This window comes from Elephas maximus, chromosome 11 (genome assembly GCF_024166365.1).
Source record: "Elephas maximus indicus isolate mEleMax1 chromosome 11, mEleMax1 primary haplotype, whole genome shotgun sequence".
In the NCBI taxonomy this organism is placed as follows: domain Eukaryota; kingdom Metazoa; phylum Chordata; class Mammalia; order Proboscidea; family Elephantidae; genus Elephas; species Elephas maximus.
The window spans coordinates 98,285,763-98,313,346 of NC_064829.1; the positions used below are offsets into that span (position 1 = coordinate 98,285,763).

At 46.4% G+C, this 27,584-nt stretch overlaps 1 protein-coding gene and 1 pseudogene across 2 annotated transcripts; one reads left to right on the forward strand and one right to left on the reverse strand.

Annotated features, from left to right (window-relative positions):
- Nucleotides 1-7,766: 7,766 nt before the first annotated feature.
- On the reverse strand, nucleotides 7,767-27,449 carry ZNF473 (zinc finger protein 473). Of its 2 annotated transcripts, XM_049901307.1 has the most exons (5): nucleotides 27,237-27,449; nucleotides 22,985-23,147; nucleotides 18,061-18,187; nucleotides 15,902-15,991; nucleotides 7,767-12,030 (listed from the first exon to the last, which is right to left on the reverse strand). In XM_049901307.1, the coding sequence occupies exons 2-5, from the start codon at nucleotides 22,991-22,993 to the stop codon at nucleotides 9,623-9,625; spliced, it is 2,634 nt and encodes an 877-aa protein (XP_049757264.1). In that variant the 5' UTR covers nucleotides 22,994-23,147; nucleotides 27,237-27,449; the 3' UTR covers nucleotides 7,767-9,622. The 2 variants fall into 2 exon arrangements, with proteins under 2 accessions (XP_049757264.1, XP_049757265.1); XM_049901308.1 differs by lacking the exons at nucleotides 22,985-23,147; nucleotides 27,237-27,449 and adding an exon at nucleotides 18,868-18,956.
- LOC126085705 (60S ribosomal protein L29-like) lies at nucleotides 18,568-19,057 on the forward strand (annotated as a pseudogene).
- Nucleotides 27,450-27,584: the final 135 nt, after the last annotated feature.

The window sequence follows — 27,584 nt, forward strand, 5'->3', positions numbered from 1 at the left end:
ATCCCAGGGTATTATGCTGATAAGAAATCCACAGACTGTCCTCCTGAAGTGGGGTAGCCTTCAGCCACCATTTCAACTTCCTGTGACAATAGAAATCACATCCTGTATGTGGACCCTTTGGGAGCAAGGACTATGGAAAACTAGTTGAAAGCTCACACCCTGCCCAGCATCCAGTTGCTTCCACTGGAGAGAGATTGTATAATTACACCTTGCAGAGCACTGGTAGGTCCCTGTGGGTGAGAAACCCTACAAATGTGGTGAATTTGCCAAGGCCTTTGGTCACAGTGCCTACCTGGCCCAGCACCAGAGGGCCAACATCTGGGAGATGCCCTACAAGTGTGGCACATGTGGCAAGGCCTTCAGCTACCACTTGGCCATCACCTAGCACCAGCTGACACATTTGGGTGAGAAGCCCTCTGAGGTGGTGACTGTGGCAAGTCTTTGGCCACAGTGCCTACTTGGCCCAGCACTGCAAGACACATGTCAGTGAGAAGCCCTAAGAGTGCAGCATGTGGCAAGGCCTCAGCCACCACCTGGCCATCAACCACGACCATATCACCCACACAGGCAAAAAGCCCCCGAGTGTGTGGAGTGCAGTGAGGCATTCAGCTACAGTGTCCACGTCATACACCACCAGTGGACCCACTAGAGAGACCCTATGAGTGCAAAGAATGTGGGAAAGCCTTCAGCCACAGCTCCACCCGCATCCAGCACCAGATCACACACACGGGTGAGAAGCCCTACAAGTGTGTGCGGTGCAGTGAGGCCTGAAGCTGCAGTGCCCACCTCACGTACCACCAGCAGACCCACACAGTGGAGAAACCATATCAGTACAAGGAATGTGGGAAAGCCTTCAGGAACAGCTCCACCTTCCTGGAGCACCAGTTCATGCGCATGGGCAAGACGCCCTACAAATGAACTGAGTGTGGAAAAGCCTTCAGTCGGAGCATATACCTCATGCAGCATCAGAGGATCTACACGGGCGAGAGGCCCTATGACTGTTCCCAGTGTGGGAAATCCTTCTAGCTCTGCTTCACTCTCACCCAGCACCTCATTGTTCACACAGGTGAGAAGCCCTATATGTGCAATCAGTGCAAGAAGGCCTTCAGTCAATTTTCAACTCTGATTTGACACTAGAGAATTCATACTGGTAGAAGATCCTAGAAGCAGGTGCCTAGGGGTCAGCATGGTTGGGTGAACAGGGCACTGGTCTTTGAGCCACGGGATAACTATCCTTTTACTTCTACTCTGTGTGCATTCTCGGAAAACCGTTTACCTCCCTGAGCATGGATTTCTCCTTCTGTCACATGTCTTGGTTGGACACAATGACTTAGTGGGTCTCATTGGTGTCTGAAAGTTCATGAAATGCAAAGACATATTTAAGCTTGCATCTTAGTTACCTAGTGCTGCTACAACAGGATTACCACAAGTGGGCGGTTTTAGTGAACAGAAATTAATTTTCTCTAGGTTGAGGAGGCTGGAAGTCTGAATTCAGGGCACTAGCTCCAGAAGAAGTTTTGCTCTGTTGGTTTTGGGGGAAGGTCTTTTTTCCTTGGTTCCTTTGTGATCTTCATGTGGCTTGGAATCTATCTTCCACTATCTTCTTGCTTGCTTGTCCTAATCTACTCTTTTTATATCTCAAAGATCATTAGCTTAAAACACACCCTACACTGATATGGCCTCTTAATATACCAAAGAAAATCCATTCCTAAATAGGATTATAACCACAGGTATACCCCACAGGGTTTCCAAGGCTGTAATCGTTTTTTATTTTTTAATTGTACTTTAGATGAGGGCTTGCTGAACAAACTAGTTTCTCATTAAACAGTTAACATTCTCCCTTCTCGACCAAGGAAGGCTGTAATCTTTACGGAAGCAGACTGCCATATCTTTCTCCCAAGGACTAGCTGGTGGGTTTGAACTGCTGGCCTTTTGGTTAGCAGCTGAGAGCCTTAAGCATTGTGCCACCAGGGCTCCTATCCACAGATATAAAAAATCCTGTTGTTGAGTCAACTATGACTCATAGCAACCCTATAGGACAGAGTAGAACTGCCCCATAGGATTTCCAAGGCTGTAATCTTTATGGAAGCAGACTGCCATATCTTTCTCCTGTGCCACCAGGGCTCCTAACCACAGGTATGAGGGTTAGGATTTACAATAAATATTTTTTGGGGACACAATTCAATCTATAACAGCTTGGTTGGAACCTTGCAGAATCCTGGTTGAACGGACCAGGACTGGTTTGGACACCAATATGAAAATTGTAACAGTTGGCATCACTTCGAGCTGCACCCAGTCTGGGAGGTGTGGTGGTTGAGGACCAGGGCATTTCCTCCACGGATTTGGGGCTGCAGCTGGTAAAGGGGGAACGCTGCTGGGTCTACCAAGTTCTGATTTTGGTTTGCACACTGGTGGGGGCTCCGAGTTCCAGCCTTTTGTGAAGAGCTCTTAGCAGGGTTATCATTTCTGATAGGGGGTCCCCACCTCTGAGCCATTAGGGGAGGACTTGGCCCTGAGCAGCATGTTTCTGCTGCCTTTTATCTTGCCCACATGTGAGACTGTTTGTCTTTGAGTCAGCCCCTTAGGTGTTGGAATTTGCCATCTTGGCCGTACTGTCAGTTTATTGTACTGTGCTGGCTTGCATGTTGCTGTGATACTGGAAGCTTTGCCACTGGTATTTCAAATACTAGCAGGGTCACCTTTGGTGGACAGGTTTCAGCAGAGCTTCCAGAGTAAGACAGACTAAGAAGGAGGATCTGGCAGTCTACTTCTGAAAAAATTGGCCAGTGAAAACCTTACGAATAGTAGCGGAACACTGTCTGATGTACTGGGCAGTGTTTCATTCTGTTGTACATAGGGTTGCTATGAGTCAGAACCAAACTTACAACAGCCTTACTGGAAGCCTTACTGGGTGGTGCAGTTTGGGATCAACTCCTAACCTAAAGCTTGGCAGTTTGAACCTAACCAGCAGCACTATGGAAAAAGGCCTGATAATCTGCTTCCGCAAAGATTACAGCCAAGAAAACCCTATGGGGCAATTTTATTCTGTCACATGGGGTCATCACGTAACAGAATCAACTTGATAGTAACTTTCTTTTTTTTTAATCCTTCCTTGGCATGGGCTCCTTTAGCTGGTTTCTGTTATTGCATTTATTCTTTGATGTTTAGGTGGAAGTGGTAGATCGGAAGGGGAAACACAGGGATGAACCTGAGAGTGGCCAGTGTTCTGAGACAGGAACTTTGGGTTCCTGACCCCTGACCCTATGAGGAAAGGGTGATGTTATTACTGAATTTAACTACTAAGGTGAGACATTCAGAAAACCCACATGTAAAAATGAATTTCCCCACGTTCCACTGATCCCACTGGCATCAGAGGCGACTCAGCTTAATGATTTCCCTTCCTATGATGAGAGGCCTGAGCTGAAGTCCGTGGGTCCCATCCTCCGTAGAGTGGACCTCACCTGGCTGACCAAGCTGTCTGCAGTGGAGCCTGGAATGGTGGTGTGGTGGGAAGCAGTGTGAGAAGACTGGCTCTTTGTGTAGTGTTTGTAGGTAATCCCTGGATTCCCCGGGTGGTGCAAATGGTTAGTACACTTGCCTGTTGACCAAGAGGCTGGAGATTTGAGTCTACCCTGAGGCACCTCAGAAGAAAGGCCTGGTGATCTAGTTCTGAAAAATTAACCACTGAAAACCCTATGGAGCACGTTTCTACTCTGACACACAACGTACTGCCATGAGGCAGAAATGATTGGACGACAACTAGGTTTTTTAGGGTAAAAAAATCCTTTTTCCCTTTGCTTCTCTAAGCCTCAGATTCCTCAGCCATCCGGGTGGGATCACAGTATATACTTCGGACATGGGGATCCTACAAACAGAAAGTGCTTTATCAGCAGTCAAGTGCCACTGTGGGGTGTCTCAGTTATCTAGTACTGCTATAACAGAAATACCGTAAGTGGGTGGCTGTAACAGAAATTTATTTTCTCATGGTTAAGGGGCTAGAAGTCCAAAATTAGGGCACTGGCTCTATGGGAAGGCTTTCTCTGTCTACTCTGGGGAAAGGGTCTTGTCTCTTCTATGCCTTGGCTCCTTGGTGATCTTCGTGGCATGGCATCTATCTTCCCTCACCTCTGCTTGCTTAACCTGCTCTTTTGTATCTCAAAAGAGATTGATTTAAGACATCCACAAGCCAAAAACCAAACCCATCGCCATCAAGTTGATTCCAACTCATAGCGACCCTATAGGACAGAGTAGAACTGCCCCATAGGGTTTTCTAGGCTGTAATCTTTATGGGAGCAGATTGCCAGGTCTTCCTCCTGCAGATCCACTGGGTGGGTTCGAACCACCAACTTTTCAGATAGCAGCTGAGTATTTTAGCCATTGTGACACCAGGGCTCCTTTACCAGTAGGGTGGGCCCTGATTTTATATGTCTAGTGTCTTATAAAAACAGAACAGGCTTTTAAACAGAGTCACACATAAGAGGAAGATGGCGCATAAGGATCTGTCTACAAGCCAAGGAACACCAAGAAACACTTGGGGCTACAGAAGCTGAAAGAGACAAAGAAGGATATTTCCCCTAGAGCTGGCAGGAGAGATCATAGACCTGCCGATGCCCTGAATTCTGACTTACAGTCTCCAGACCTTTGAGAAAATAAATTTCTGTTCTTTGAAGTTACCTACTCTGATATTTTTTATGGCAGCCCTAGGAAACAAAGTACTGCTGTTTCTTATTTTCCTGTTAGTAAGGTGATTTTGCCCCCCTGCCAGGGGATATTTGGCAGTGTCTAGACATTTTTGGTTATCATAACTGGCATGGGGGTGGTGTATGTGCCAGTGGCAACTAGCAAGTAGAGGCCGGGGATGTTGTTAAACATCCACAGTGCATAGGACAGTGCCCACAACAAAGAACCATCTGGCCCCAAATACCAACAGTACCGAGGCTGAGAAACCCTCTCTATGCTTTTCAGGACGCCCGACATATTTTATCATTAAAAAAAAAAAAGTAATCCTCAGCCATAAAGAGAAATGACGTTCTGATATATGCCACTACATGGCTGAACCTTGAAAAAATGCTAAGTGAAAGAAGTTAGACACAAAAGAATAAATATTGTTTCATTGCACATATATGAAATATCTAGAATGGGCAAATGCAGAGACAGAAAGTAGATTAGTGGTTACCAGGTGCTGAGGGGAAAGGGGAGTTAGAAAAAAAAAGAGTGTACTTTCCCTAGAACTGAAATGGTTGGGGAAATGTAATTCAATGCTTATAGAAGTGAAAACCCAAAACCCCACTGCCGTCAACTCCAACTCATAGTGACTCTGTAGGACAGAGCAGAACCTTCCCCATAGTTTCCAAGGAGCGCCTGGCGGGTTCGAACTGCTGACCTCTGTCAGCAGCCATAGCACTTAACCACTACGCCACCAGAGTTTCCTATAGAAGGGAAAAGGATGTTCTAATATGACCCACAACCAAAAAATCAAACAGACTGCCATCCAGTCGATTCCGACTCATAGTGACCCTATAAATGAGAGAGTAAAACTGCCCCAGAGGGTTTCCAAGGCTGTTATCTTTATGTGAGCAGACTGCCACATTTTTCTTCTGCAGGGTGGCTGGTGGATTTGAACAGGTGACTTTTCGGTTAGCAGCCAAGTGTTTAATCACTGTGCCGCCAGAGCTCCTTTTAATATGGCAGTATTTGTAAATTGTGTACTGGCTTCAGGGTTCAAAAAAGTTTCTTAAGGGACTGCCTCAGTGGGCAGGCCTCTCAAGACCCTAAGGCCGGATTCCACAGCTCTGCTTTGTGCTGAACGTACCCACTGCTCTTCATTCCCACAGCACAACAGCCTCCTCGCTGGCCTCCCTCCCTTCACCATTGTTGTTAGGTGCCCTCGAGTTGATGCCAACTCAGAGTGACTCCTTGTGAGAGCAGAACTGCTCCATAGGGTTTTCTAGGCTGTAATCTTTATGGGAGTAGACCTTCAGGTCTTTTCTGCCACAGAACCTCTGGGCGGGTTCAGAACTGCTAAACCTCAAGCCACCAGGGCTCCTTCCCTTTGCCATTACACCTCTTGCTACTCATTCCCTACAAGGATATCTTTAAAGTTGCCTCAAATTTTTTAATTTTTCACACCTGCCAGACTCATTCCAGCCTTTACCTTTGCTGTTCCTTCAGCATGAAATGCTCTTCTGATACTTCACAGATGGTTCCTCCTAAGAGCCTCTGTTAAATGCCACCTTCTCACAGATGCCTTCCCTGATCATTCTGCTTAAAGCGGTCTGCCTCCCCCGTTATTCTCTATCACATTACCCGCCTTTGCTACCTTTTACCCTTATCACAAAGAGCCCTGGTGGCACAACAGTTAAGCGTTCAGCTGCTAACCGGAAGGTTGGCATTTCGAGCCCACCCAGCAGCTCCACAGGAGAAAGACCTGTTGATCTGCTTCCATAAAGATGACATCCTAGGAAACACTATGGGGCAGCTGTACTCTGTCACATGCGGTTGCTGAGTTGACGTACCCAATAATTCTTATCACTGGGAGTCCCTGGGTGGTACAAACGGTTAAAGTTGCTAACTGAAAGCCTGGAAGTTTGAGTCCATCCAGAGGTGCCTCAGGAGAAAGGCCTGGCAACCTACTTCTGAAAAATCAGCCATTGGAAACCCTATGGAGCCCTGTTCTGACATACATGGGGTCTCCATGAGTCTGGGTTGACTGCAGTGGTTACCCTTAACACTATCTTGATTATCTGTTATCTTAGTTGTTCCGGAATCACTAGATTTTTAAACTTCATTAAGAGCAGGGACCCTGTCTCATTCTCCACTGTGTCCTCGGCTCCAAGAACTGAGCCAGGCACAATGATGATGTGTGGTGAATGCTGGCCGAATGAATGAAATGAGTGAATACTGCTTGTTTGTTAAGAACAAAGCATTCCAACCCTCAAGAGTAACGCGGCAAAGATGCACTGGTAGGGTGGGTCAGGACACTACCTCCCTCCCCTTACCTTACCCTCTAGCCTAGCGCACAGTGCTCACGAGACACTCTCCCTGTTGGGAAATGGTCGGACTCTACACCTGACATACGGGCTAAGCAGAGGCCTTGGGCCCAGAAAATTCTGTCGAGGCTAGGCATTGCGTTTCTCTCTCTCCCAGTCCCTTTTGTTTATTGGAGAAGGCTTCCCCCTGTTCTGGGCACAGAGTAACGTTCTGTCTCTTGCTTATGCAAGGGCACCATATAGCACCTGGCCAACCCAACTTTTGTATCTGTTCACATGGCGAGGGAACAGGGTTTCCCTTGACTGCACCATGAGGGGTGTCTGTGGAACACCTGCCTTCCACTGGCTGCAGAGGGTGACTCACTGGCCATTGGAGACTGGCATCTACGAGTGAATCTCATCCGTCTCTTCTTCATGTAAGCAGAGCATTATCTCATGCACAATTAGAGTGTATCTTTTGTCAACCTTGAACCCTGGTACACTTCCCCTTCCCTGCCTTTATTCAGGCCGTTTCCTCTGCCTGCTGTGCCCTTATCCCCACCTTCACCGATAACACTGTTCTTTGCCCCTTCAAGGTTCATCTCAAATGTTATCCCCCCAATCCCCTCGCCACAGGCCTTCTCTCCCATGTTTCTCTTCTCCCGTTTGTTACCCTTTTATCAAGTAAAAACTGCCACTTCTGTCTGTAGTGTATTTAGTTCCCTCCCACACTGGAACAGGAGTGTTTCATGGGGTCCCTGCAACCCCACTGTTTGGCTGGGTGTGTTGTGGCATCAGGCGGAGAGAAGGTATGAACGTTTTCATGCTCAAAACTTTAATCAGAGAATAAACATGCACACATGGAGGGTGGTCTGCACTGGCCCATAGCAACAGAGGTAACAAATTACAGAGACTGCCCCCAATGGCTGCCAACCTTCCACAGGGGCTCTGACCTCTCTTTGGTGTCAACACTCTCAGTGAACACGAACCTATCAATTTGGGTGCCCACCTCTGACCTGCCCCACAACGCTTCCCACATACCTTTAGTGTGTAACAGACCTGTTTCCCAGACTGGACAGGGTTCTGGAGGGCAGGGGCTATGTGCAGGGAGTTGAGGGTTAGCTGTTTGAAAAGCAGTGTGCTCTCCACTGTGGTGTGGGCCCTATGGTAAGTTCTCAAACAGCGTAAACAACAAAACCAACCAGCAAAACTCAAGGTGCAAGGTTTCAAAAGCCCAAGAGTACAGAGCATACACCTGTAAACTTTAAGCACCAAAACATATAAAAGATTAGTGTGTCAGTCCACCGTCTTCATGAGGTTCCACTGTGCTTCAGCTAACGTATGACTGGTTTACTTAACCTGCAGGACACAGATGCCCAGAGTTGAGGCTCCATCAAGAGGGAGCTGGCCATGTGGCTCCATTAAGTGAGTCTCAGGTTATGGAACATGCTTGCCCAAGGTGAATGGTTTACTCGGGGGCTCCAAAATGAAGGATGTTTCCTCACTGGACTCTCCAACAATCCTTGGTGGCCACAGACCTTGATAGGTGACATGAGCATCTTAAGATGTCGACTGTCAACCAGCAGCACTCCTCTGTGAACTTCAGGCCATTCATTTCCCTTTCACCCACCAGCAGTACACCTGGTGAGTGAGTGCTGCCTTGGATGTTTGGTGAGTGGTAAGCATCCCAGCAATCTTTTCCCTAGAACACGATTTCAATCACCACGCACTTCTGTATAGGTCGTTTCCTGGGTGGTAATATTCACTGCCGCTTTTCTGAGTTCAGTGGTGTTTTCGGTATTGTTAACTCCCATGCTAAAATGGGTCTCACTTAACCAACAGCTTTAAATTGGGGAGGCAGTAAATAGGAAGAGGTGGTGTGTGTATGTGGGAGGGGCACCCTTTTTGAGTGAGAGGTTTGGGAGGTTGAAAGTTGAAAGTTTCAACCATTTGAGGTTAGGTGTGATGAGTCTGCATGCTTCTCTCGGCTTTCTGTGGGTTAGTTAAGAAAAAACCTAAGACAAAGCAGAGACAGAGGAAAAGAAGGGAAAGACCAGAAGTCAAGACAGCATGGAGTTGGGTTTTTAGAACCAAATTAAGCCAACGGTAATTTCAGAGAAAAACTTCAAGTTATAGCCATGCATAACATTTAGTAAGGATATCAAGTGCAGTGAACAGAGAGATGAAAGGTTGCCAATTCTTTTTCTCCTTTTAATATAAGAGTATATTGATGTTATATTTATAGCTCACACTTGGTGTGCTGGACACTCATTCTAAGTGCTTTTCATTTACTAATTAATCTTCACAAGAGCTCGCTGAGGTAGTAACTATTATCATTCCCATTTTACAGATGAGGAGACCAAGGCCCTGAGTGGTTCCATAATGTTTCCAAGGTCACTGAGGTAACAGATAACATAGTTGGGATTTAGCTCAGGAAGACTGGCTCCAGAGGCTACCTTTTAATTCCAACACTATATTGGTTCTCAGTGTTTTCATGTAACTCGTGTGCAAATTTTATAAGTATTTTTTAGTAAAAAGATTTATTCGGGAGCAGAGAGCATGCAATGTGGTTTCAACGTTGGAACTCAGACGAACTATGCTAGCATCTGTGACTCTGCTGCCACCTACTGGCCACGGAAAAATACGGCTACTTTCTACTTGTTTTGAGTGTGAACTCGCTGGTGTCGGCTGAGGCCTGAGCAGCATCTAAAGGCTTTCTGACAATGTCGACACTGATAAGGTTTTTCTTGACTATGAATTCTCTGGTGCTGACTAAGATGGACACTGAGGCCAAAGGCTTTGCCACACACATTGCAGGCATAAGGCTTCTTGCCAGTGTGAATTCTCTCGTGTTGTGTCAGATTTGCTTTTTGGGCAAAGGCTTTCCCACATTCGACACATACGTAGGGCTTCTCGCCAGTGTGAATTCTCTGGTGAACGGAAAGGCATGAGCTCTGGCTGAAGGCTTTCCCACATTCCTTACAAGTGTAAGGCTTTTCCCCAGTGTGAACTCTCTGGTGTCGGGTAAGCTGGGTGCCCAGGCTGAAGGTCTTGCTACAGTCACTGCATTTGAAGGGTTTCTCGCCTGTGTGAACTCTCTGATGTTTGGAAAGGCACGAGCTCTGGCGGAAAGTTTTGCCACACTCTTTACACTCAAACGGCTTCTTTCCAGCATGAATTCTCTGATGCCGAATGAGGTAATTTACCTGGGTGAAGATTTTGTCACACTTGCTACATTTGAAAGGTTTCTCTCCAGTGTGAACTAACTGATGTTCTGAGAGATGTGTGCTTTGGCTGAAGGTCTTTCCGCACTCATTACATTTAAATGGGTACTCACTTGTGTGGGTGGCCTGATGCTCGGTGAAGGAGGAGCTGCGGCTGAAGGTTTTCCCACATTCGCTACATTCATAGGGTTTTGCTCTAGAGTGGGTTCTCTGATGGCGAATAAGCTGTCTGCTTTGGCTAAAGGCTTTCCCACATTGGCTACACTCAAAAGGCTTCGGCCTGGTGTGAATCCTCTGATGCTGATTTAGGTACTTGTTTCGGCTAAAGGCTTTCTCACATTTGTTACACTTGTAGAGCTTCTCTCCAATCCTTGGGTACTCTGTAGGTTGTGAGTCCTGATTCAAGATCTTCCCACTCTCATCCAATCCTTGTTTTTCTCTGGTGTGAACATCCTGGTGATAACTTAGGGTTGAGCTGCAAATGAAGCGTTCTCCACACTCCTGACATTCGTAGGGGGCTTCTACAGTATGGATCTTCTGATGCTGAATAAGGCGTTCATTGTGGCTGAAGGTTTCCTTGCAGTCAGCACAGCTGTAGGGTTTGTCTGTGCTATGAGTCGACTGATGTCGAATCAGGTGTGACGGCCGGTTGAAACTCTTGACACATTCAGGACATTTGTGGGGCCTATAGCCCGTATGAGTTCTCTTATGTTCGCTAAGATGAGTGTTCCGGCAGAAGGCTCTCCCGCACTCGCTGCATTTGTAAGGTTTCTCCCCACTGTGAACCCTCTGATGGATCTTTAGAGTTGAGGCATGCCTGAAGAGCTTCCCACATTCGTTACACTTGTAAGGCTTCTCTCCCGTGTGGACAGACTGGTGTTCAATGAGTGATGCACTGCACCTGAAGGCCTTCCCACATTCCTGACATTTGGAGGTAGTTTTTACAGCATGAGTCTTCTGATGTCGGATGAGATGTTTACTCAAGTTGAAGGTCTCGTTGCATCTGGCGCATTCATAGCGTTTCCGATTGTGGGTCTTCTGATGTCTAGTGAGATGGAAGGCTCGGCTGAAAGTCTTGCTGCATTCATTACATTTGTAGAGTCTGCCAGCTGAGTGAGTTTTCTGAGGCTGCACAGGCTGCACACTGTTACTGAACGAGTGGTTATTGTCTTGACTCTTGCACAGTTTTTCTCCAGTGTGAATTTTCTGATGCCACAGGAGGTGTGTATTCTGATTAAAAGTTTTCCCACACACGTTACACACACAGGATTTGTAGCCTGAGTGAGGCACCTGCTGCACAAAAAGGCAAGAACTCTGGTTGAAACTTTTCTCATTGTCCTGGGACATGGTGGTGGCTTTCTCTCTAGTGTGAATGACCCAGTGCTGGATAAGGTGGTAACTCCGACTGAAGGTTTTCCCACATTCACTACATTTATATGGTTTCTCGCTGCCCTCGACTGTATCATCCTGTTGGCTCCGGTCTGAGCAGTAGCCAATGTCATTCTGAAATTCCTGAGGCTTTGCTGGTGTGAGGCTCTCTTCAGGACGATCATGCACCATGGTATCCTCTCCTGTGAAGAGGAAGGAGCTAGGACTAAAGCCTCTCTTGAGCTCTGGGCTACTGCACTTTGTGGGACTTTCCTTGTTGGTGGCAAAGTCAGGCCTCAGAAGACTCTCAGGATCTCCTAGCAGATTATCTAACCAGCTCTCACCGATACAGGCTTCTCCCAAACTGGAGTACCAGTGTGCATCCTTTGAAAAGGTCTCCATTATCTCCTGGGATAGTCCTTCTTCCAAGAAGTCTTGCTTAAGAGGGGAGCTCTTGGGTTCAGCCGTATCTGAAAGAGATGAAAAGTGCAAATGTCTCCTGTTCCCGAGGGTGGAGAAATAGAAACTGCTGGGTGAGAAAGTAGACAAGAGGGAGTATGGGTCCTGGGTCAAGTCTCTCACTCAAGGGGATAAATGAAAAGGGGCCAGAAGTGGTGGTCTGGCTTGAACCAGCATCACAGAAATCAAAGAGCACATTCCCAGGAGGTCTAAGATGGAAGATGGGGAACAGCAAGGTTTCAATAGGAAAGGAGATCCTCTCAGCAAATATTCCCCTCCATCACCCTCATACCTAAACTACTGAGCAAGTTCCCTAAAGTCTCCAGGATGCATCTCCTTCCTCTCCTCCACCCTATCCTTCGCTGTTCCCAAGATCTTGCTCCTCTTATCCTTAGTCCCCCAACCCAGTACAGCCATCCATCCAATTCTCCGAGCCAGAATTCTAGAAGTCAGCCTTCATTTCTCCCACCTCCCTCAACTTAGGTACCGATTTCCTTTAAATTTTATCACCCCCTCTCCTTCATCATCAACTCCCATCTGGGCCCAGGCCTCCAGTCTTTCTAGTCCTCCATGCTAGCCCTGACGGACTTTCTAATAAACATATCTGACCACACCACCCTCCAGATTAAACCCTTCCGTGGCTCATCTGGAGAAGTACATACGTACTGGCCCCTAATTCTTTGTGGCAGCCCCACAGAACTCTTGCAGTTCCCTGAGTCCAGCATATTCTCACCTACCTACGTGTCCTTATTAATGCCCAGCTTGGGTATCACCTTCCTCTGAGGGGCTTCTTTGATACTCTGGTATGGATGGAATTGTGTCTTTCCAATAGATGTGTTGAAATCCTAACACCTGTACCTGTAAATACGACTGTTTGGAAGTAAGGGGTTTGTTATGTTAATGAGGTCAGTGTAGGGTGGGGTCACAATCCTAATCATTTCTGAATTATAAAAACCATAGAATAGACACAGAGATACACATAGGAGGAAGAGGACGTTAGATGATGGAGACAGATTCATCTACAAGCCCAGGAACACTAAGGACTGCTGGCAGCTCTGGGTTCTTAAGTGTCATGAATAGTTAAGAGCTCAACTACTGGCCAAAAGCTTGGTGGCTGGAGCCCATTCAGAGGCCTTGGAAGACAGGCCTGGTGATCTGCTTCCCAAAGGTCACAACCTTGAAAACCCTATGAGGCAGTTCTACTCTGCACACTTGGGGTTGTTATGAGTTGGAGTCGACTCACAACTAAAAATGACAATACTAGAAACTGAAAGATACAGGAGGGAGCTCCCCCTACAGCCATGCCCTGAATTTGGATTTCTAGCCTCCTGAACAGTGAGAAAATACATTTCTGTTCTTGTAAAGCCACCCACTTGTGTTATTTCTTTTTTATCAGCACAGGTAACTAAGACTTGCCTCCACACCCTACTTACTCTGCTTTAAGCACCAAACCCTGTATTCTCTAAACTACGGCTGAACACTTACCACCTGCTGTTGTAATTATATATCACTGGGTCTGATCCCTGGCCAGATGGTGAGCTTTTTGGTGGGGACCTTCCATTGCTCATCTGTGTATCTTCAGGGCCAGTGCTGGAGGCTACAGGAAATGTTCACTGAGGGGAATAATCCCCATTTACAGTGTGTTTGTTCACTGGGAAGGGCATTTCTGGCGCACCCTCAGTGACACCTTACAGCCACCCTGTAAGGAGGGCACTTTTATCCTTTTATACAACTAAGTGAGCAGCAGAGCTAGGGTTCAAATCCAGGTCCATCAGACCCTTACTCCCAAGCCGTATGTCTTAGTTATCTAGTGCAGCTGTAACAGAAATACCAGAAATGGGTCGCTTTAACAAACAGAAATTTATTTTCTCACAGTTTAGGAGGCCAGAAATCTGAATTCAGGGTGCCGGCTTTAGAGGAAGCTTTCCCTCTCTGTCGGCTCTGTAAAGTCCTTGTCTCTGTTCAGCCTTGGCCCCTTGGTGATCTTCGTGAGGCGTGGCTTCTATCTTTCCCCATCTCTGCTCTTATATGTCTCAAGAGATTGACTTATGACACATCCTACACTAATACTGATATACTAACATAACAAAAACTCCATTCATAAATGGGATTACAACCACAGGTATAAACAAACAAATAAACAGCAACTGCCCCAGAGGGCTTCCGAGGCTGAAAGGCTGAAATCTTTATGGAAGCTGATTGCCACATCTTTCTCCCACAGAGCAGCTGGTGGGTTTGATCCACAGGTATAGGAGTTAGGATTTATAACACGTATTTCTGGAGAGGACACAATTCAATCCATAACACTATACTACTCTCTGGGAACCACCCAACACAGCGTTACTCTACTCCATCCTGTACCGTCGTCACCCTTTTCCAAGCCTGTTCCTCCTCCTACAATTTCTTGGCTTACCATCTATCTACTACTTCGGAGACTGCTCACTGTCTTTCAGCCTGGAATTGAAATGAGCAAACTAAAGCCTTTCAAAACCAGCTCTTGGCCTTCATGGTCAAGCTGGCCTCTACTCTGTCTCCCATGGACATCTGGTTCATGCTGCTCACCAACCTTTGCTCATACTGCTCTACCCACCTGGGATGCATCAATGCTCATGTAACAGGCACCTCATTGTGCCAGAAGCCGGAAACACAAAGATGAATCAGCTAAGGTCTAATTCCTAGAGAAGTGCACTGTTAAAGGCGGAAGGAGATAGACATTCTAACAATATGATTGTTACTACCGACGAAGAAAAGGGTACGAAATTAAGCATATAGGAGGTATTTGGCTGAGGTGCTCACTCTGCTACTAACTGAAAGGTTGCCAGTTTGAGTCCACCCAAAGGCACCTCAAAATAAAGGCCTGGCAATTGACTTCTGAAAAATCAACTACTGAAAACCCTATGGAGCACGGTTCTACTCTGACACAACGAGGCCACTATGAGTCAGAATCAACTCAACAGTAACTGGTTACTGGTTAAAGGTATGTCTGCATAAGCTTGGAACCATCCCCTATATCAAGCTGGTAGAAACAGGAACCAGAGGTGGTGGGAGTCTGCGCCCGGATTAGTTAACTACACAGAAATGTTGGCAGGATGAAGAGAAGGCTGCACAGGGCTCACAAAAGGTGAGCCAAGAACAGAGGCTGAGCAGGAAGCGTAGAAGCTAAGACTCCACTGCACAGGCACCACGCCTACGACCTCTGGTTCCAGAGTCCTCCTCATGTCAACAGTACTGTGATGAGAAGAGTCACCTGTGCTTCAGGCCAGGTACCTGCCTCTACTTCCTCTCACTGGGGAGATCATCACCAAATGTGATACCCCGGGAATCCTCACTGCCTAACCTGACCCACCTGAAGGAACCCTGGGCTGGGCGATGGCAGAGTGAGTGCTCTTGATGACATTTATGCCTGAGTTTGAGTTACTCACAAATGTGGCCATTTGCTGTCCCCCTTGGGGCCAGGAAGGAGGGCTCAGTCTGCACAAAGAGGGGTCAAATATGTAGACTGGGGATCTGCAGTGCTCAGGGCACATAAGGCAGGAAGTGGAGAGAACCAACCCTGGGAATGGGAGGCCCCCCTGTTCCTGAGGCAGGGAGGAATGAGGGGGTGAAGGAAAGGCACCAGGACAGACCCATAGTAGGCAGGTCAGAGTGAGGGTTCAAGTGTCCCCATCTCAGCCGGGACAAGGAAACAGAAGCCAGTTAATGGTAGAGTGAAGCCCAGAAGCCGAGTGTCAAGATGTGTGGGAGATGTGCTAGAGGGTTGGCTGGGGCCTCTAGATGGAGGCTCAGAGGATGAAGAGTATGACAAGGGCCATTCCCATGACCCCACTGCCACTGCAGGAGATGGGTCTGCCCTCCCCACCTGCCTGGGTCACCCCCACTTACCAAGGTCCATTGCTTTTGAGCTTTCTCTTCCCAGGGCTTCCAGTTCTTCTCCATCACCTGGGTGGGAGGTCACATTAGGTCTGGGGGGGTCTGCAGGGAGAGAATGGGAAAGTCATCCACCAGGACTTGTGGGTCTGCCCCAATGCTCAGTGGGAGCCTTCTGGCTTTCCTCTCTGATTATTTATCCCACACACACCTCCTGTGGGCCAGATCTTGTGGGCCCGGTCAGGGTGGTCAGTTGGCCCAGCCCTGCCCTGGAGGATTCCCAGCCTGGGAAAGAAGAGAGACCCAGGCCCAGGTGGTCACAATCCAGGGTGATAGGAACTGTGACACCTGGAGGTGGGGGTATAAAGGACCTAAGATGGGTTGTGAAGGATGAGAGGCATATGCTGCCTCATCCAGTCACAATTCACTCACTCACCCAGGTATCACACATCACCCCAAGGCCTCTAAGGGCCAGGCCTGTGATGGAAGATGCTGGGGATCCAGAGTCCAATTAGTCTAGTGAAGAAATCTAGCACAGCCCAGGCAGGAAAGGGAGCTTCTAAATAGAGCCTTGAAAAAATTTATAAGTTGGACAACAGAGAAAGGAGAGTGACAGAAGAAGTGACTGTATGTGCAAAGGCCCTGGGGCTGGAGAGAGGGGCTGAGTGTCTGGACAGCATCCTAGGCAGGGACAGAGAGCAGGCGATGGGGCAGGGGGATGGGGTGGGTAGAGGCCACAACACCATAGGGCTTGAATGTTGGGCTGAGGAATCAGGGACTTCCTCTCCACCTTGGGGCCCTCCCAGGCTGGTGGAGGAGACAGGGACGTTTGAGAGAAAGTTATAACTAAAAGGGATCAGGGCTGTGACAGAGGTAGACCCCGGGGCTGGGGGAGCAACTGCCTGCTTGGAGAGCTCAGCAAAAGCTTCCTGAAGATACTCTGAAATGGATTTGGAAGAATAAGTAACAGCACATCAAGTAGAGAAAGGTATAAATTGATTATTTAGACAGGGGTCAGCAAACTTTTCCTTAAAGAGGTAGGTTGTAAATACCTGAGGCCCTGCTGTCTCTGTGGCAACTACTCAGCCCTGCTGTTGTAGCAGTATGAGAGCAGCCACAGAAAAGATGTAAGCAAAGGGCAGGTTCTAATAAGGCTTTGTTGACAAAGCTGGTGGTGGGCCGACGGGCCTGCGGGATGCTGTTAGCCAGCCCCTGATTTAAACCAACACTTCACGGAGGGATCCTGAGTTCCAGACCCTGCAGATGCAGCACCGAACCACAGTCGGTCTTGTCCAAGGACCTGTGAGTCTGCCTAGTGAATCACAGATGGGAAGGTGAATTCCCCTCATTAGACCTCAGTTCCCTTATCGGCAAAACAGGAACAACCAAACTTTCTTGTGAAATTACCGGAGGAGAGAACGAGACCATTCTAAGTGCTCGGCTCACAAAGCTCAGGACTTGGCTCCAGACAATGCAACTTCTGGGGCTTGTTCATTTATTAATTTAACAGATATGTACTGAGCCCTATAGCAAATACTGTTTGTTCTAGGCACCAGGGCTACCCCAGTGAGAAAAACAGATAAAAAATTCCTGCCCTCATAAAGCCCACATTCTAGCAGAGGAAAACAGGTAATGAAATAAGTGGTAGAAAGCAGTGGAGTTACGGAGCAAGGTAAGCAGGAGAGGGAGGTATGGAGTGCTAACGGGGCCACAGTTTACAGTCTGAAACAAGGGAAGCCTCAGTGCAGGGAAGGGATGACAGCATTCTAGGCAGAGGGAAGAGGAACTGCAAAGATCCTGAAGTGCCAGCTTGAGGAATTACTCTGTAATTATAAAGAACAAAGGGCTGGAGAGGGGCGGGGGATAGATCAGGGCTCTCAACCTTGACACTACCGATGTTTGAGGCTGGATGGGTCTCTGTGATGGCGGCTGTCCTGTGCACCGTAGGATGTTGAGCAGCATCCCTGGCCTAGATGCCAGTAGCACTCCACTCACCCAAGCGGTGACAACCAAAATTGTCTCCACATTGTTAAATGCCTTGTGAGGGGCAGAATTACCCTGGGCTGATTCTGAGAAGCTCAGGAGCTGGAACTTCACCCTGAGTGTGGCGGGTGACATGGAAGAGTACCGAGCAAGGCTGGGGCTGGAACCTGGGGGTCAGGGCAGATACTCACTGAGCAGGAAGAGGTTCTGGTAGTTGTCCAGTGCTGTGTCCCAGAACAGATCCCCCTGGTCCAGCCCCAGCTGCTCCCAATCCTCCAAGGTGAAGTCCATGGCCACGTCCTTGAGGGTCACAAACTCCTGAAAGGCAACACATTGTCAGTCACTCAGGGTCTGGGGTCTGGAAAAAAATAAGAAAATAGAACAGTTGCTGCTGAGTCAATTTTGACTCATGACAACCCCAATGTGTACAGCGTAGAACTGTGTTCCACAGGGTTTTCAATAGTTGATTTTCTGGAAGTAGATCACGAGGCCTGATTTCCAAGGCGCCTCTGGGTGGACTCGAACTACCACCCAGGGACTCCACACAGCAGTCCAGCCCTTAGAAATTCTCAAAATGGATCCGCCAGAGCTACCTCCTAGGGAAGAACTCCTTATTAAAGGAAATACTTCTGGGAATAGATTAAAAATTGGGCAGGGCCCTTTTTTCCAGTCCCTGGCATTTCGGGAGCTGCAGGAGACGGTGCAGACATGGCCAAGTTGAAGAACCACACCACGCACAACCAATCCCGAAAATGGCACAGAAATGGCATCAAGAAACCCTGATCACAACGATATGAATCTCTTAAGGGGGTGGACCCCAAGTTTCTGAGAAACATGCGCTTGGCCAAGAAGCACAACAAGAAGGGCCTGAAGAAGATGCAGGCTAACAACGCCAAGGCCATGGATGCACGTACTGAGGCTATCAAGACTCTCTTAAAGCCCAAGCAGGTCAAGCCCAAGATCCCAAGGGGCGTCAACCGCAAGCTCAGTCGTCTCACCTACATTGCCAATCCCAAGCTTGGGATGCGTGCTCGGGCTCGCATTGCCAAGGGTCTCAGGCTCTGCCGGCCAAAGTCCAAAGCCAAGGCTCAAAGTAAGGCCGAAGCTCCAGCCCAGGCCTCCACTCAAGTTCCGGCTCCAGCTCAGGCTCCCAAAGGTGCCCAGGCCCTCACAGAGGCTTCAGAGTAGAGTTCTCCATTCGAGGACAGAAGGAGTGGTGTGACCCCTGGGCTGCCATCTGCATGGGGCTGGTGTCCTCCTGTGCTGTTTGTACAAATAAACCTTGAAGCAGGGGAAAAAAAAAAATTGGGCAGGAAGGGGCAAAAAGGGAAGGAAAGAGATGGTTCAGACCAAAGTGCAAGAACAGACAGAGCTAAAAAAACCCAGAAAGCAAGCTGCCATATATCACTGAGCACTACAGAAACACACCAGTAGAGGAAGCTCTGTAAAGTTAGAAAAGCTACCCTAGTTCAAGAAAACAAACTTCAACCAAAAATGAAGTCCTGGTGGCACAATGGTTAAGGGCTTGGCTGCTAACCGAAAGGTTGGCAGTTCAAACCCACAAGCTGCTCCGCTCCATGAAAGACCTGGTGATCTGCTCCTGTAAAGATTACAGCCTAGAAAACCCTATGGGGGCCATTCTACTCTGTCACACAGGCTAGCTAGAGGTCAAAATTGACTTGACAGCACCTAACAACCACAGTTCAAGAAAACTAACTTCATCTAAAAATCAGAGAGACGAAAGTATCAAGATCAAACCCGCCAAGAGCAGAGTAACAATCCCACACACGTTAAAAGTACACCAGAAAGGCGTATCTAGAAAGCAGATCAAAACGGGAACCTAGACTTCAAAATAAGCTAAAGAACATTAAGAAAATGACAGATATAAAAGAACAACGTAAAACAGAATTATAAAAAATCAGAAGTTAGGGATAGAACTCAAGAAAGAATTAGCAATAAAAGAAAAAAAAATTTCAGAAATGAAACTAAAGCAGAGAATAACAAAAGTAAATAAATATAACAGATAATGCCTCAAGAGAAATAGGTGATGAAGGGAGGGCATTTTTCAAAATAAAAAATAAAGAGATAAAAAGGATTTGTGACAAAAAAGAAAAGAAACAAAGATCAAATCTCTGGTTACAGGAGTACCTGAAGAAGAAAACAAAATGAAAGGAATAAGAGAAATAAAAATACTGTAATTCAAGAAAACATAACTGAAACTACGGACCGGGAAAAAATTTTTGGCTACAACAAATCCAGTCAGCATCTAATTTCTGAAATCTATAAGACACTGCAAACTCCAACAACAAAAAGACAAATAACCCAATTAAAAAATGGGCGAAGGATATGAACAGGCACTTCACCAAACAAGACATTCAGGCAGCTACCAGACACATGAGGAAATGCTCATGATCATTAACCACTAAAAACAAACACAAAAAACCCAGTGCCGTCAAGTCGATTCCAACTCATAGCGACCCTATAAAAAAAAAAAAAATTAGGACAGAGCAAAACTGCCCCATGGAGTTTCCAAGGAGCGCCTGGTGAATTCAAACTGCCGACCCTTTGATTAGCTGCCGTAGCACTTAACCACTACGCCACCAGGGGTTCCCGTTAGAGAAATGCAAATCAAAACTACAATGAGACACCATCTCACCCCAACAAGGCTGGCATTAACCCAAAAAACACAAATTAATAACTGTTGGAGAGGTTGTGGAGAGACCGGAACACTTCTACACGCTGGTAGGAATGTAAAATGGTACAACGACTTTGGAAATCAATTTAGCGCTTCCTTAAAAAGCTAGAAATAGAACTTCCATACGATCCAGGAATCCCACTCCTTGAAATATATCCTAGAGAAATAAGAGCCTTTACGCGATCAGATATATGCACACCCATGTTCGTTGCAGCACTGTTTACGATAGCAAAAAGATGGAAGCAACCAAGATGCCCATCAATGGATAAATGGATAAATTAATTATGGTATATTCACATAATGGAATACGATTAAGAACGATGATGAATCTGTGAAACATCTAATAATATGGATGAATCGGGATGGCATTATGCTGAGTGAAATTAGTCACAAAAGGACAAATACTGTATGAGGCTGCTATTATAAGAACTCAAGAAAAGGTTTAAACACAAGTGAAAACATTCTTTGATAGTTATGAGGGTGGGACGGGAGGGAGTAGGGTATTCACTAACTAGATAAATACAGTAGATAAGAATTCTTTCAGGTGAAGGGAAGGATAACACACAATACTGGGGAAGTCAGCACAACTGGACTATATCGAAAGCAAAGAAGTTTCCTGAATACAACCAAACACTTCGAGGGACAGAGTAGCAGGAGTAGGGGCCTGGGGACCACGGTTTCAGGGGATATCTAGGTCAATTGGCATAACAAAGTTTATTAACAAAATGTTCTGCATCCCATTTTGGTGAGTAGCATCTGGGGTCTTGAAAGCTAGAGAGTAGCCATCTAAGATACATCAGTTGGTCCTAACCCACCTGGAGCAAAGGAGAATGGACACCAAAGACACAAGGAAAATAGTAGCCCAAGAGATGGAAAGGGCCACATAAGCCAGAGACTCCATCAGCCTGAGATCAGAAGAACTAGATGGTGCCTGGCTAGCACCAATGACCACTGTCAGGGAACACAACAGAAAGTCCCTGATGGAGCAGGAGAAAACTGGAGTGCAGAACTCAAATTCTAGTAAAAAGACCATACTTAATGGTCTGACTGAGACTAGAAGGACCCCTGACTCTCTGTTAGCCCAGAACTGAAACTATTCCTGAAGCCAACTCTTCAGACAAAGATTAGACTGGACTCTAAGACATAAAATGATACTCGTGAAGAGAGTGCTTCTTAGCTCAAGTAGGTACACGAGACTAAATGGGCAGCTCCTGCCTGGAGGTGAGATGAGAAGGCAAAAAGGGACAGGAGCTGGTTAAATGGACACGGGAAATCCGTGGTGGAAAAGAGGAGTGGATTATAGGGAGAGCAACGAGGTCACATAATCATGTGTTTGTAAATTTTTGTTTGATAAACTAACTTGAACTGTAAACTTTCACTTAAAGCACAATAAACAAAAAAACAAAACAAAAAAATCCCCTGAAGTCGTCTCAAAACCAAGTAATACTTTAGCTTAACTAGTAAAAAATGTTTGCCTCCAGCAGTGTGCTCTTTTAAGAGTTATCTATATGGGCTCAAATTGACAACAGCAACTTGAAAGATTAGACAGGAACCCAAGAGGCAGTGAGTTTATATTAATGGGGGAGGAACAACTTAGAAAGTGAGGGTGAGAATGGTTGTGCTGGAACAATCTTATCATTCTCACTAAATTACACATGTAGAAACTGTTGAATTAGTGTAGGTTTTGCTGTGCATATTCTCAAGAACAACAATAACAAAAAGCCAAAGGGAACAGTCTGAGCAAAGGCTGGGAAGCTGGAATGTACAGCTTAACGTTTTTACCCCCGGTCAGTGTGGGGATGCATCAGAAGACGACAGGTAGGTAGGCAGGGCCCAGATCATGCAGGAATGCGCTAAGAAACTTGGACTTCATCCCGTAAGGAACAGGGATCCTTGGAGGTGTACTGAGCTGGAGAACAACAGGATGAGAGCTTTACTTTAATAAGGTCACTTGAGGGCTGCCATGGAATAGAGAGCCAGAAGAACGGAAGGCCACCTCTCCAGCTTTTGGGGAGGGTCAATTAAGATGAAGGGACCCTCCTTTAAACCTTAAACCAAAGATATCCCTTGAAGTCTTCTTTAAACCAAACAATACTTTAGCTTAACTAGTAAAGAATATCCTCCTTGAGCATTACGCTTTTTTAAAAACTACCTATATGGGATCAAACTGACAGCAGCAACATGAAAGGTCAGACAGGAAACTTAGTGGGTAGTGAGTTTATGTGAATGGGGGAAGAACAACTCAGAAAAGGAGAGTGAGAATGGTTGCACAACTTGAAGAATGTAATCAATCTCAATGAATTCTAACATGTAGAAAGTTGAATCGGTGTATATTCTGTTGTGTACGTTTTCAACAAAAACAAAAGAATTATTTACAAATAAGTAAATTAATAAAAAAGATGAAGGGACCCTCAACTCACCTCAGTCATAGCTGACTGGGGCCCAGTGCCTGGAGTCCCTGTTTAAGCTCCTCCTCCTTCCCCTCCATGTTTCCGGCTGGTAGGGCTGCAGGAAAGACAAGGGAGCCACGAGAAAGTCTCCCTTCTTCCTATAGTTGACTCCCTGTCCATGCTGGATGAGACCCTAAAACATCCAAAAGTTTGAGTCACAACGTCAGTCCTCCTAAAGGAATCGCAAAGACAACTGTAGTTATTGAAACTCCCCTAACTTTACATTTTCATTGTGCTTCAGAGCCTACATAACACCTTCACAACCATCGTCAGCACTTATCACCATCAGTAAATACATGTTTCAGGGATTTGGTGTTCAAGGTCTGTTGCCTCTGTGGGACCTTATCTGTCTGCTCACTGCTGGGTCTTAGCACCAGCACACTGCCTGGCATACAGTAAAACCCAAACCAAACCCAGTACCGTCGAGTTGATTCTGACTCATAGCGACCCTATAGGGAAGAGCAGAACTGCCCCATAGTTTCCAAGGAGCACCTGGCAGATTTGAACTGCCGACCCTTTGGTTAGTAGCCGTAGCACTTAACCACTACACCACCAGGGTTTCCAGCGTACAGTAGGTGCTTTTTAAAAATCTGACAGAACAAATGTGTCTCAAATGTGCCTAAGCTGAACCTCTGAACTGAACCCCTACAAAGACTTGAGATTTCCCACTATCATCTCTAGAATTCAAGATGATTGATGAGTTCAAAATTGTTGCTATTTGTACCACAGCACTATCTCTTCAATTTTTCTTTCATGACCCACAGTAATGAAGACAACATGTCGTGACTCCCACCCACCACCGTCAAGTTGATTCTGACTCACAGCGACCCCACAGGGTTTCCAAGGCTGTAAATCTGCGCGGAAGCAGACTGCCACATGTTTCTCCTGCAGAGCCTTTCACTTAGCAGCTGACTGCTTTAACCACTGCGTCACCAGGGCTCCTTTTATCATTACTACTGATGCACATACACCGATCACTGAGACAAAAGCTTAATGAAACAACGCTTATTCTTACAACTTCACTCTTACAGTGTAGGATATACTAGGACACTTTCTGTTTTCTTCCACTTCATTAAAGAACAGTTAAGAGTTACTGTCCACTGAGTTAATTTCATGACCCATAACACTCAAACTACAGGGGTTTTCTCACATTTGCGTCCACCGTGTACTTTTCAAATAGCATGTATCTGCTGCTACTGTTGAAAGCACTTATCAGACAACCTTAATGAAGCAGCAGGATGACCTTCACAATGAACAGCTGCTGTCACTGCCACCATGACCAATTTCAACTCCATGTGTGTCAGCGTAGAACTGTGCTCCACAGGGGTTTTCAATGGATGATTTTTTCAGAAGGAGAATGCCAAGCCTTTCTCCCAAGGTAACTCTGAGTGGACTTCAATCTCCAACCTTTTGGCTAGCACTGGAGCGTGTTAACGTTCTGCACCACCTGTGGCCGTTGTTGGGTGCTGTCCAGTTGATTTGGACTCATAGAGACTCCATGTGACAGGGGAGAACTGCCCCAGAGGGTTTTCTAGGCTGTAATCTTTGCGGAAGCAGATTGCCAGGTCTTTCTCCCGCGGAGCTGCTGGGTAGGTTCAAACTGCCAACTTTTAGGTTAGCAGCCAAAAGCTTAACCACTGCACTGCCAGGGCTCCTTTGCACTACCTAAGGACTCCTGAACAACGAATGACACAGGCCCATCATTCTTTAGTCTGAAACCTCTGGTGCCAGATGTGGCCTGAAATTCAGAAATTTCCAGACTTTAAAAAGGCGACACAACATATATACCATATATTTAATTAAAGTCCCAGTGCAGGCAGCATTTCATAATTTAACATTTTAATACTTGTAGAGTGAAGTGTATAAATACTCACATTAGGTAGGATAATTAAAGGTTATAGACAACTCACAGCAGTTCAAGTCAGGTTTAAGTGCTAAATTTATGAGAAAAAAAGAGTTACATTTTCAGAGTTTTCTGGGTTTTGTGATTGCAGATAAGGGAATGAGGTAGACCCGTAGTAAGTGCTTACATTTATTGAACAATGAGTTTTTTCACATGATGGAGGTTAAGCTGTCACTCGTGAGTATTATTCAGTCCAAAAAAACCCAAACAAACACCAAACCAGTTGCCACTGAGTGGATTCGGACTCATGGCGGCCTCATATGTGTCAGAGTAGAACTGTGCTGCACAGGGATTTCAATGGTTGTGATGTTTTGGAAGCAGATCACCAGTCTTTCTTCTGAGGTGACTCAGTGGATTCAAACTGCCTACTTTTCAGTGCTTAACAATTTCTGCCGCCCAGGGACTCATGTTTTATTTGGCCCACACAGTAACAACTGATAGAAAGTTGTGGAGGAAAATTCTTTTAAGTAGGCCCAAACCTGAAAATTGGAAAATTTCACCTGAAAATTAAGATTTCCACCTTCTGAAGAATCCTGTGATTTGGCAACAATGGGCCTGCACTCCCCAAGGTTAGTTAACTGGAGCTCATTCATAGCCACCCCCTCAGATGTAGCAAGTGCTCCCAATGCTCACACACCCCTCACCCAGGCAGATTCTCTCCTTTAGCTTGTCTGCCCAGCCCTCAGAGACATCTGAATTTGAGGCCTTTGTCTACAATTTTCAAATCACTGTTCAGTCCACATCTCATACACGTTCTACCCTAGGAGGGATGGAACTGATATGCCCGTGATGTTATGAAGCCCAAAGTCACTAAGCATGTCAGAGAAACTCAAGTCAGAACAATTAGGGGACTGAAAACCTTGGGCACTCAGTTAGGGAGTCTTGCCACTTCTTAGCATGGGATCATAGGTAGATAAATTACTAACCCTCTGTGAGCCTCAGTTTCCAAATGTACAAAATGGGGTGAACATAGGACACACACTTATCTGCAATTCCAAAATCCAAAAAGTTCTGAGAACCTAAACTCTGCTCACAAATTGGCAACAAAACTTGATCTGGATTGTCACCACGCTATTTATAATCTTTATTCCATTCAATGTGACTGTTCATATATTTGCTGCAGAAATATCTGATTCTGCAGCAAATATATGAACAGTCACATTGGATGGAATAAAGATTATAAATAGCGTGGATTACCCAAAACTGCCCCAGATCCTACTAGGGGTGTGTTACCTAATTATAAAATACAGACCCTCTAACTTTGCCCATGGAAGTAGCAGTCAAGAAATCAAACGACGTATTGCATTGGGCAAATCTGCTGCAAATCTCCTTTAAAGTATTAAAAAGCAAAGATGTCACCTTGAGGACAAAGGTGTGCCTGACCCAAGCCATGATATTTTCAATCACTTCATATGCATGTGAAAGCTGGACAACGAATAAGGAAGACCAAAGAAGAATTGATGCCTTTGACTTATGGGGTTGGCGAACAATATTGACTATATCCTGGACTGCCAAAAGAACAAATTTGTCTTGGAAGTACAGCCAGAACGCTTATTAGGAGCAAGGATGGCCAGACTTTGTCTCATGTACTCTGGACATGTTATCAGGAGGGGTCAGTCCCTGGAAAACATCATGCTTGGCAAAGCGGAGGGTCAGCGGAAAAGAGGAAGACCTTCAAGGAGATGGATTGACACAGTGGCTTAAACAGTGGGCTCAAACATAACAACGACTGCGAGGACGGTGCAGGACCAGGCAGTGTTTTGTTTTGTTGTACAAGGGGTCACTATGAGTCCGAAACAACTCGACAGCCCCTAACAATGACGACTTCCTAAAATTTGAAAAATTCTGATTTCCAAGATGATCCTGGTGCCAGGAAAATCAGATAACAGACCAAGGACCTGCACTTCAGTTAAAAGAGAAAATTTGAATCCAGCGCCTGGCACACGCTAAACGCTCAAATAAGCGTTAATATTCACTGCTATCCCTCGGACCTCCTGAAAAACTCCAATTCATCCTTCGAGACTCTGCCCAGCTTTGCCCAGCGACTTCAGATCCCCCTCCTTTACCCTCAGTTTCCTCAGCCAAAAATAAACTAAGCTCGCTCTCAGGACAGCCACTGAGGATTGGAAACCACTTTAGTAAGAGCATAACCCGTAACACGCTCTTAACAAGGGTTCAAGACTCCACCAAGACAGTCACCCCGAAAGCGACGCGGCTTTTGCCGAAGTCGCCTCACAAGCATTCCCTCTCCCCCTCAGGAAGGACCGGGTTCCCAACCCTCCAGGGTCCTCAGCAACCCCGGCTCAAGCGTCTACGCACCTCGAGATTGCTGTCCGCCCGGTTAACAGACGCGACCGCAGCCCCGAGGGAGCCAGGAACCCAACTCCTCTCACTCGCGCCTCCTCACAGCTACTTCCGGTGCCGCGCGAATCTCCTCAGAGCTACTCCGCCCAAAATCCTCCGCGCCGGCGCCAAGACTCCATTTCCCAGGAGGCTGTGCGGGCGCCTTCCCTTAGGCTTTCTCCACTTTTAGAGGCTCTGCTGAGCACTCTAGGGAAAAAGATTACGTAGAAACCAGGTGGGATTGTAGTCCAGTATTTACTCGATTGAAGGACAACTTAATCAGGATTCTCCCGCCTTTCCTAGAAGCCTTTTCCATTTCGGAAG

What these genes read in the sequence shown, in the direction of transcription:
- ZNF473 (XM_049901307.1), bottom strand. An exon ending in CCAGAACCTCTTCCTGCTCA is followed by an intron (nt 15,992 to 18,060) that starts GTGAGTATCTGC and finishes CTCTCCCTGCAG; the next exon opens with ACCCCCCCAGACCTAATGTG. An exon ending in CTCAAAAGCAATGGACCTTG is followed by an intron (nt 12,031 to 15,901) that starts GTAAGTGGGGGT and finishes CATCTCTTTCAG; the next exon opens with ATACGGCTGAACCCAAGAGC.